Here is a 12555-nt window from a genome sequence, read left to right as displayed (position 1 = left end):
ACTATAAATAAGTAATTACCATAGTAGCAATTGTGGTCTAAAATCGCATTGAATTTTGTCTCATATCATTCGAAAGCTGAAACTGCCTTCTTTTAAGCTATTTCATATACTTATTCAGTTTATCGTTCACCCACTTTCCGTTTTTAAAACATATCAAAAAACATTTTTACAACATACAGGGTTCGCGGTAGGAGTGGACGATATACATCGAAATATTTTTAAATTATTATTTTTAATTAATTCTATGAGTATTTATTTCATTAATGTTTTTTTTATATATCGATATTACATCGATACCACTATCCGATGCATTACATCGAAAAAAACATCGATGGTATTTTTTATGTCCATCAAGAGTTCGCGGATGAAAATATTTTACGCAAAACTAATACCGAGAATAGAGATTATAAGGGCAATAGGAAAAATACCCCTTCCCCAAAATTATTTGTGAACAGCAACTAAACATACTGAAAAGTAAGTATATATATTGTCATGTAGTATATACTTATTTCATAATGCACTGAAATTTAGGGATAGCTCAAAATAAGCAACGCAAAATATTGCAATAGGCTTTATACCATTTATTTGAAAAATATAAACAAATAGAAAAAAAGCCCCTTAATTAACATTATTTTGTTACATTACAAGGAAAATAATAATAATGTTGGTTTCAAAATGTAAAATACTATTGCAATCGTAATACAAAATATGATAGATTTATTATCTCTATCGTCAAAATTTAAAAAAGCTTATTATTTTATTCAAAGAAAAAAAAATTTGATGCCAAATAAATATTACAACAATAAAGCTTTTTTCAAAGTTAGTTTCTTATAAATATTTATTTATTTTTGTTTTAACTTGATGGATGCAATTTTTTTTTTTTTGTATTTTTGATATTTTTTTATCGTTAAAAAATTAATTTTTCTAAAAATAAAAAATAATCTGTTCAAAAAATTAAGGATAAAGATTATTTTATTCTATCGAAAATGTAAAAAATTATGTTAAATTGCCATTAATTAAACAAAAGGCAATAAAAAAATTAAATTAACTAAAGCCCTACACACATGATTGATATTTAGGTTGCAAAGAAGTTTCTGTGGTTATTTTCATTTATTTTATTTTTATTGGAAAATAAACTAGTTAGCAACCAAAAGTTACACCCGTGTGTGTAAGCCCTTACAGTCACAAAGTTTCGTCCATATTTAACGATGACAGCAATGCTGTTTATGACCTTGATAGAACAACCATACAAAAAATCGCGATATTAAAGGGTAACAAAACGTTTCGGACTACAAGGTTCCAATCTGGCGATATTGATCACGCAACTGTCATCGTTTCTGGCCTATATGGATAATACCTCAACAACTTCTACATTAAGTGTATAAACTATTTACACTGAGTTAAAGTAGTAAATGAAAGTCTTATAACGTTGTAATAGCACTATTTCCACTTACACTCAGTGTATTACACCGAGAAGAAAAGAAAATACTTATTATCACATGCAGTAGTTTCATAAGATTGCAATCTATATCTTACTATTTTTGAAATAACATTCTCATCCCTCTTTTAAGAGCAAATTGACAATCATGAGTAAGTGTCGTTTGACATATTGTCGATTAACTTTCAAGATTGTCCCAATAAATTAAATGTTTCAACATTTTACGAAACCACTTCAATTAAGAATCAATTATCCTTATTATTTTGAACAGCAATTAATAACTAAATAAATTATTTAGAATCTTTTCACATTCAAGAAATATATTAAATATTACTTGAGACTGAAAAGAAGTAACTTAATCACATTACCTACAAAATAAAATTCTCCTTAAATATCTAAAAAAATATTCATAAATTAAATAAAATTAAATATTTTTATTAAACTTTATAAATGATTTCTTCAAATATTTTTAATAAAAAAACATTTGAATCAACAAGGAATGTATTTTTAAATATCCTAGTTCTTACTTCATCACTATATAAAAAACATTTTTTTTATTAAGTACAAAGATTTGAAAAGGTTTTTTAATTTCTGGTTTTGCAATAAATTAATAAAAATGGTAAAAATAAATTAGATAATAATACTGTTCTTACTTAAAAGAAAAAAAAAATTTTGAATGTTGATTTTAATTTATTTTATTTATTTTTTTCCTTTGTGCATATTTATCTACACACTCAATATTTATACCGTGAATATTGAGTTGAGAAAATGCCTTAAAATAGTATTGAATGGAACAACTCTATTTCATTTCATTTAATTCCTGAAAATGCTTTTATTCTTCTTTAACAACAGATTTTTTATAGTAATACAAAAATAATCAAAAGGATAAATTTTTTAGATTAATTAAATCAAATTAATTAATTAAATAAAAATCAGATATATTTGGCAATATTTCCACAATACTATGTATCCGAGTTCCTCGAATGCATCTCTAGAATCACTCGCGAATTGTTTTTTAATATAATGAATTATGATAAGATTGACAAGATGACAAGAATATCATACTACCTACCATCATAGTTTTTAACAATTATAACTCTGTGTGACTTTCTCTTGTCCCCTATACTTATTTTATTACTTTTCGAGGAAACTGCTCGAACTCGATTGACGGCAAACAGGCATTCTTTGAAGTAAATCGAGAAAATATGGCTGAATCTGGATATGACTCCAAAAGATGTATAAATCATTAGATTTGGATTCGTATTTTGTACTTTAGTTGATCAGCTCGAAAAATTGTTTCACATAATATGAAATTTTCGTATTTGAAAGATACATTTTTACCGTTACGTATGTTTCAACCAATTATAGCCATTATTAAATATTGGCAGTATTTGATAATTTATGATAATACAGTAGAATAGAAATATTGCAAAATTTCCCTAATTTTATTAATACGGACCTGGTTTTCTATAAATTAATATTCAGCACAATTAATAAATTAGAAATGTTTAATACAACACTACTTCAAAATAAAACTATTCTTCCAAAAAGCACCGCTAATAATATTTTATAATCCCATCGCAATAAAATATTCGATGTAATAAATTTTCTTAAAACAATAGAACCGTTATTTTTCTGTATTATTCCAAAGAATGTGATATAATCAATGCATTATTCATTAATTGCACAAAGAGTTTTTCTTTTTAAACAAAATAAGAATAACATATCAAATCTAAATGGTGTTTTTTTTTTCTTTCTTTTTTTTTATAATTTTTACATAAGCATTTTTTTATTTTAGGCATTCTGTTTAACAAAAAACAAAATTTTTTCGTTTCGAAAATATTATTGGATTATTTTGAAGATATTTTACAATTTGAAAATAGTTCAGAAATTTAATCTCCGCGCACAGACAACGTCCTTGATCGCGCAATTGACGATAGGGTCGCGTCACATCGACTGGATCTTATTTTGGACTTGAAGTTACTTTACTAAAAGTGATTAAACTAACTTTAATTTTGTTAACACATATCGTCATTTTGTGTGGCGGATAATATGTACTTTTTATTAGATTAGAAAATATGCAGGGCAGATATCTCCCACATAAGCAAAACAGAAACTGTGAATAAAGAAAATTTCTCAAAAAAACACACACAAAATCTATGAAGAACAAAAATAATAATTTTATTTGCTGTGGGCCAATAAAAATTTCAACACCATCTTAATTGTATTAGATACAGGTTTCTCTAGTGAAATATTTTTAATAAGGGAATGCGATATTAACAATCGTTATTTTAATAATATGGCATTAGTAATTTAGCCAGCCGGTAATGCACATTTTAGAAATATTTTTGGAAGTGAATTTCACATTTCAATATTCTTAAAATATTTTCGATCTCGTGTGTATAAAGCATATGTAATTTTTAACGTTCGTTGCAACTAACGCAAGTTTAATAATATTTTCTGTCCCATGTTAACATGACGCCTGTAATTTTTAACGTTCATTTATTCACCACCTTTAATAACAAACAGTTAAGCATGTGTTGGCTATGACAGGGCAGAATAATGATAATCATATTCGACGATTCGTTGTTTGCCTCCAAACTTTTACAGAGTTACAGATTTTGTTGAAATAACTGGCAAAAATTGGCTTTCAATTTTTTTAATAATTTAAAACAGGCAAGTACAAAAACTAACTATTATGTAACGTTACACGACATTTTATATTTTAGTTTTTTTCTCCTATCTTTCCCATATTTTTTGCTAAATGTACTTAATTCGAAAAATATTTGCAATAATCTACTTTGAAATTTACTTTACGATTGTAACACTGAGTATATATAACCACTAACAATAAATTATGAACCTGTTTTTAGATGTAACTATGAAGATAACGATTTGTAAGTTTAACTTCAGTGCTAAAATGTGAAATAAACTTCCAAACCAATTGTGTTATCGAAAATTAATTTTTTTTTCGAAAACAAAAGGGTGGATTTTAAGTCATATTATTCATTGAATTAATTTCAAATTGTAAAACAAAATTAATCTACTAATTGCATAATAACGAAAAAGTTGAAAATTTAGTTTTTTTGTTTCATAATTATACCACCTTGATCTGTGCTAATGTGCATTGTTATCCTGAAGAAATTTTCTAATATTTGTTGTTGGTGTACAATAACCACTTATCGATGATCGCATATCTTCAGGAACACTTAGGTCTAATTGATTGTTACTAAGAACGGAGAGCGAGTTTGCGCGCTTCAGTCTGTAATCATAAAATATTTAATAAAGATTAATAAGATGATATGCATTTTGTTTGAAAAAAATACACCAACGAAAATCTCTAAAAATCGTAAAGTAAAATTTTATTCGTATTTTCTGAAATTTTAGATCCGTGAGATGTAAAATTTTATCCTACGCTACCTCGCCTCCCTCTCCCTTGATGGGAGTCAAAAAGGCCAATTCGATAATATCAATTTTAACCAAAATATAAACAAAATTGATTTATAAAACAATTAATACTGGGAATAGCAATACGGCAACCACTGCCTTTAAATAGAACGGCGATAAAATGAGCTTCAGTCGGCGTTGAATTAATAGATGGATAGTAATTACTTACAACAATACTGTTCAAATGTATGAATGAATTGTCTAACAAAAAATAGCTGATGTTTTTAATAATGAGTGCTTGCTCAATAGCGTAGATAAACCTCTAGGATGGCAAAAAATTGCAATATTTTCTTAGCTTCTATAGACTATACTAGAAATAGATTTTTATCGAAATGAATCAAACAACCGCCTCTTTAGATAATTTAAACGAAATAAGTCGCAGTTTGGAGTCGATTATTAAATTTTAATATACAACATGAATACAGCACTACGTTCCTATATCGAAATAATGAACTATGAAGAGTTAATCAGCTGAAGATTATGATGAGGATGCTAAGAGGATGTGACTGGAAATATATGTTATGGAATTTTCATGAAGTTATGTCTTATAGAAGCAAAAAACTAAAGGATGCAAACTACGCATCATTACTTGATACGCTGCAAGACGAAATTTTGTAGTTTTGTTTTAATATATAACAACAAATTTACAAATTCAAAGTTTCGCTAGAAAAGCAGCATTTAAAAAATAATAATTTCTTTGTTAGATAGGACGCTTACTATTGGAATATCTAATTTATATGCGAATATTTAATAGTTGATGAAAAATCATTATTTTAACTTGTTTCGAACAAATTTCAATTTATTAAAATTTTGAATCATAAACAAAGAAAGAAACTAATTAATAATTATGAACTTTTTCGGGCCAAAAATACCAACGAATTTAAATGAATACGAATAGATTTTTATTTTAAATTACGAATTTAGATGAAACAACTAATTATATGTACAATATATACCTGAAAACTTCATCAGATGCATGCAATGTGGCTTCTAAATCAAGTTTTGTAGATAATTTATGCATTAGCTTGGCACTGGATCTACGTATTGATGCACGCATTTTACTGAAAGAAGCACTCCGTTTCAGCTTCCCGTAGACAAACTAGACAATAGAACTTGATAACTCACCCACTGGTTTTGATGTTTTTTGGTCATTATATTTATTTTTAATATATTTTGAAAAATATTTTTTATCTTCCATTTGTTTAAATATTTTAGAAAGTTTATAATGAAAATAAATTAAAACGTGAAATATTGAACAAAATGTTAATATTAAATTTACTTCATGCTAAAATAAATTAAAGAGAAAAACTACGTGCAAGTACTAAAATAAGTTTATTAATTAAAACAAAACAAAAAACTAAAACCAAAAACCATAAATCGCAACTTAGTAATATGGGAGGCCGGAGGGGTATATTTGACACCATCATTTAGGGTTTGGTTTATTTTTAGACACAATGATTTAAAAAAATAGAATAAAGATTTATTTACGAAAAATAAGTTTACCAAATTTTTGGAAATAAATATTTTAGGAGGAAACTAAATCTTGAAGGTTTTTAAAATAAGGACATTAAAATTTTAACAACGTATCACTGCGAAGTGTGTTGATACAGTTTTTCGAAATTATAATAATTAATATCGAATCAAATCATTAAGGAAATAAATTAACTTCATTAGTATGTTGTATTCCAATCGTTCAGATCAAGAAAACTCGTTACAGAATTCATGATTCAAGTACAGGTAATAGGTACAGTTCAAAGAAAACCAAACGTACCTAAAATAACTTTCTATACTAACGACATAAGACTTATTCGTAAATAATTGAGGTCGACGCGCCCCTCAGCGAGGTATACAGCAATTTCTCAAATCAAGATAATTTGATAAGATCTCGTACACAAATAGTTTAATTTAAAATTAAATATCAAACGCTCTTAATCACATTATCGATCTTTTTGATCATCAACTTCGTTTTAGTCTTGTATTCTTTAAAAAAATTAATTAATATAAATGGAGAATATATGCAATTCCAGAGCCCCAAATAATACGGTCTATCAAAATATTTTTTAATGTGTTGTAGATAGAATTTTCATCAATACTTCGTTTACAAAACAAGAGAATGAGAAATTAAATATGAATTCAACTACGGTTTCTATCGTATTTAATATCATTATTAATCGTATAAAAAAATTTCCTACGATGCTGTTGAAAACTTTTTATGAAATTTTAGAAACTAATTTCTACTGTAAATTGATTTTTGAAAGTTCACAGGTAGATATCATGTTGTAGAATTATTGTAATAATAGTAAAGTTTGATTGCTTCAGTATTCATTTTTGTTTTCACCGAATCTAATATCTAAAGCAATTAATTACATAGTTTAAGTGTAAAATTAGCTAATAGCTTTAAAGCCAATTAAAGACTTAAATGATTGCATTTTCTTAAGGTAAACTCTGTGTCTGGATTTACATACATCCTCTATGTAAATTCGTGCGTTTTTTGTGACACAGGGTCTATATTAGTTTTCATGCATTATAAGATGCAAAAAAACGACAGCATAACAAAAAAGGATTGCACATAACTAAGTAAATAAAAATTATTTAGTAATTTGACAACCAAATGAGATATACTTTGTATGAAATAAATAAGATATATTTTGTATGATAGTTTGAAGAAGTTGCAAGTTTTCCCGCGAACGGCGCTAAAACCGGTTCTGCATGCAACGAATACAATAGAACTCTGATTCAGAATTAAAAGGCAAGAGCCGGATAAATGAAATCATACGTTATTAGTCAATTTATTCAAGGTTTCTCAAATTAATCAACAAGTTACTTAAAATAAAAATAATTTGTAAAATAGGCATTGTTATACAATATTAACAATTTAGGAACGATTTTAAGTAAATGTTTTTTAATAAAACGAGAAAATTAAATAATATTAAAATCTTCCAAAAAATTATCCAAATATTACTGGAAAATCTGTACTACAATAATTACATTAAATTCAAAAGGCTTCATACGGCTGAAAAAAGCTAATATACTGATTAGTTTGCAAAATATTTTATAAGCATTTAATTAATAATAAAATTTTAGAAAGGAAAAGTGGGTATCATGCAAAATTTTTAATATAAATACAGTGTTTTGATATTCATATCAACTCCATAAAATGGCAAATACCATTCAGTAAATTTGCAAAAACATGCAATGATATGTACAAAAATAAAAAAATAAAAAAATATATAGTTTTTAATCAACATTTTGAAAATATTATTTACAATAAAACGATATTAACTAGTATTATTTAAAACCATTGTTTGTTTCAGAGTGACAATATTTCAACAGTATTATATCGACTTCAAGTAGTGTATGTACTAAGAAATCTTCTGAAGCGTTATTTCAAAAAATATAATTCAATGTAATAAAAATACAAATTTAAATTTATAAATTCCGGGCTTTTTATAGTTGCAACACTCAGTTTGTTAGAGGTTAACTTCGTGTTTATAAATAAATTCAATTCGATAGTTTAGCATATTTAAGTAAAATTTTTCGCAATACAAAAATGACTATAAATTTATTATTTATGTTTTGTTTGCTTATATACAATTTTTTTTACTTACTTGATGCAAGCGTACTTTTTTCAATTCTCTTTTAATTAATATAATAAATTTTTTTAAATATTACTGCAATAATTTTTATTTATTTAAGGATATTGCCAATTTTTTCAAGTAATTAACTATATTTATTGCAAAAATATTCAGAAAATTAGTTGTAATCAATCATGCTAATGGCAAAGAAATAAAATGGTTGAGAATTAAAAATAAACTAATTAAGCGTTTTTTAAGTTGCATTTAGTTTTTCTATAATTAGCTAATGGAAATGAATGTCAGTCATTCTTCAGTCATATCAAAGTCGATGTGATATTCAAATATAATTAAAATTTCAAAAGTCATTAAGTATATAGATTATAAAAATAAAAATATGTTTATTAATCATAAGATGTTTGTTCAATTTGAATTTCTACTTCATTCTGATTAACAACAAAAGATCTCAAAAGTTTATTTAATAATTAAAATAGAATATCGTGGAGTCGAACGCATTCGATCCAAAGCCCATATTACAATTAAAATCGTACGTGAGAAAACTGAATAATTACTCAGTTAATTAATAAAAAATATTTTCAAAATGTTTTGAAGAATTAAAAAAACAAAAGGAGAGTAAGAAAACAAAAATAAAAATACATTGAAGTAATAAAAGAATTAAAAACATTTTATTAAAATAATTGACTTAATTTAACAATAAAATTTTAATTATTACTTCAAAATATTTCAAGATTTTTTGTGTGTGTCTGATTTAAATAATTTATTACAAATAACTTGTATATATATAATATAAACATTATTCTGACCAACAATAATATATTTTACAACGTTTTTAAGAATTTATAAATTAAGTGGCCTTAAAAAATTTTGGGTGCTACATAACCCTGCAATCCATCAACAAATAACTAATCAAATTTCTTGAAATTGTTTATTTGTATAAAAAAGAATATGAAATTAAATTATGATTGCCTTTTTAATTTTAACTTCTATTATTTACAAATTTGAAACGTTAATTAAGATGCAAGGCAGCGATAATTGTTTTAATTAACCGATAAATTTTGATAACTTTTTATCCTCTTACACAATAAAAATAGAGATTTGAATAAGACAAAATTAATTAATTTTATAAAATATACAAGATTTTTATTGTAAGCTTAGAAAGTGTAGAAATATCTATTAATTTTTCTCTAAATCTCTATTTATATTATGTAAGCAATACGATATAAAAATTAGATATTTAATCAAATTTTAATTTTAACTTCAATAAATATTTTCTTTAAAAAAATTTTATTTGAAGAATTTGAATAAAATGTTTAAAAAATTATTTCTAATTCGTTTATAGTTATATTTTCTTTTATTATAACTAACAAGAAACGTTAAGTTTATAATTTAATTCAGTAAGAATTTTTTTTTTATTGACTACCATAATTAATTGTACGTTGATTTCTATCAAAATTGTTAACAGCATTTTGTTAAAATTTCCTAAAATAGCAATAATTAACAATGGAATTTGAAAATTGTTAATAAAAAGCAAATTTATTTCTTTGATGTTTGCATAAATACTATTTATAGAAGTGTAAAATAAAATAATTCGGAATTTCGAACGAAATCGAATTATATATATATTAAGTCTTTCTTTTAACAGATATATCAAAAAAAATATTGCAAAAAAAAAAAAAAACAACTAAAAAATAAGATATTTTAATATTTAATATAAAATCTCCATTTAAAAAAATTGGACAAAAAATGGCAATATAGTTAACCATTAATTGGGCGCATTAAGAAACTCACTTGGAGTGTATGATGGCCCCAAATAAAGAGGTATATGTTTCAAATTTAAAATAATATATATTTTATCTAAAAAATTCATCTCAACTAAATAATTAATTTTTATTACCCTTAAAATATCTTTACTCTAGAAACATACAAAAATCAAACTGGTTAACTTCAAAATTTCAACTGATTTGAAGAATTCGGAAAATTCGGCACGCTGCGTTCAATTTTAATAATATTTTTCTTCGTTTTAGAGTCACAAGGACTCTATGCGCCCAATTAAGAGTAAATATTTTGATTGAAATAAATAATATCTATTTATTCCACTTAAATTATAAATTTATTCCATTTGAATTCATGTTTATTTCTACATTGCTAAAATCAATTCTCTATAAAACTAAACCCATTTCTTTCATCAATACGAAATACTTTATATGAAAAAATATATAACGGAATATACAAATATATTGACTGGCATTTCAGAGAGTTTTCATTACTACATCCCTTACTGCTTTACGCATATAGAAGACAGAGATAACTGTAAAGAAATCGCACCATGTTGATAATTTTCAATCATCTCTTTTGAATATTTATGGGAATACAGTTCAAGTGTAACGATTTTTGGTAGAAATGATTAAGGGAAGACTGCTTCAAAATTTATATTTCATAATATCGAGAATTGCTAATTGTTTTTTCCATATTCGTAATGTAAAATTAATCAATAAAGAAAACTATTTGATCGTTTGTGTGAGAATTGTCGAACAGCAATTCGTCGATTTAACACAACATTAATGCACCATCACATAAACAATAATTGTGATAAAATTGAGGGCAGCTGTTAAGACATTTTTTTGATAAAACAATTTATATATTTTTTCAAACAAACTAATCTAATTTTTCATTCAATATTTACAGAAAATTTGAATTTTACAACGTAGTTTAAAAATGGAATAAAATTATAGAAATTAATTAATAGTAACTAAAAATAAAACAGTAAGAATTTTCGTTGCTTTCCACAATAATTCAAATTTGTCCTATTTGTTACTAATAATAGCTTTAAGTGTTTGGTTCAACGAATATATAGGATGGGACAAGAAGAATGGGCCAAATTTCAGCAGTGATTAATGTACACACGAAAATAATATAGAAAAATTAATATGTTCTTATCCGATGTTTGGCATTTTGTAACACTCGTAATAAACACTCGAAAACACGCAAAACGTAAACAAATTTTCATTTGTAATAAATTGGTAAACGTTTATTGATTGCTATTCCCTTAAAACAAAATATAACCAGAAAAGAACATTGCATTGATTTTTTACATTGCAATTTTCCTATTTCCCTGTGTACAATCCTTATAACGAACAAATAAAAATTAAAGACATTTTAAAAAATAAATGTAAAAATTGTATGTAGCCACTTAATTAAAATAAATAAGCACTAACTGACACTATAAATCACAATTTCACTAAAAAAGTATGTGATTCATAATAAAATATAATTTTTTTTTAAATGTACATTCTCAAATTGTAACGGAAATTATTAGTCTTTGATGTAATCGTAATTACAAAAATATATTTTAAAAAAGAGTAAGAGAAAATTGCGATAAAGAAAAAATAAGCGTATTGTATGTAGTAAATAAAATTAAAGTATGTATTATGTTCAAGGCATCTGTTTCATTATTGACTATAGTATTTTTTTAATAACACATTTTTATGATTTTAGGACACATTAGCATTCATATTTCTAATTTCTAAATTTAATTGTTTAATAAAAATCGACTCGATATAAAAATAAAAACAAACAAAAAGCGTGCTATACACGAGATACTTTGTGTACAAAAATTACTTACGAAAGATAAATAATTTAATAGATTTCCTGTGTATAGCATTCTAATCAATAATATAGTTTATCCCCACCATAAAACAATCCCAATAAGTTGTTTCCAATCGGAAGATAGTCTTAAGCTATAAGGTAAAATGTAATTGCTTCTATATGAATCAAGAAATTAAAAAAATAGTCTTAAGCTATAAGGTAAGATGTAATTGCTTCTATGTGAATTTTTTTCTCTTCTGAATAAAATATGTATATTGAATAATGTTTTTAATATTAAAATACTATGTTAAATTAATTTTTTTTTTTTTAATATCAATATTCAATATTCAATAAATTTATTTTAAGTGTAAATTTTTGGAGAAAATCTCAAATATAATCGCTTTGGAGTACTTAAAAAATCGTCACCAGAATGAGAAAATTCAAACTGGAAACAAATTTTTTTAAATAATTTTCATTTTAATACTTATTAAA

General features: G+C 24.8%; 1 protein-coding gene across 1 annotated transcript in view; it reads right to left on the bottom strand.

Annotated features, from left to right (window-relative positions):
• Nucleotides 1–4403: 4403 nt before the first annotated feature.
• Nucleotides 4404–12555, bottom strand: part of LOC123293901 (kinesin light chain) — a 72754-nt gene continuing 64602 nt past the window's right edge. The window contains exon 11 of the mRNA XM_044874894.1: nt 4404–4700. Coding sequence (XP_044730829.1) covers nt 4668–4700 — 33 coding nt within the window. The 3' untranslated portion in view covers nt 4404–4667. The remainder of the gene's footprint in view (nt 4701–12555) is intronic.

This window comes from Chrysoperla carnea, chromosome 2 (assembly GCF_905475395.1).
Source record: "Chrysoperla carnea chromosome 2, inChrCarn1.1, whole genome shotgun sequence".
Classification (NCBI taxonomy): domain Eukaryota; kingdom Metazoa; phylum Arthropoda; class Insecta; order Neuroptera; family Chrysopidae; genus Chrysoperla; species Chrysoperla carnea.
The sequence above is the reverse complement of the archived record's forward strand: the minus strand, read 5'-3'. Positions and strand labels throughout refer to the sequence as shown.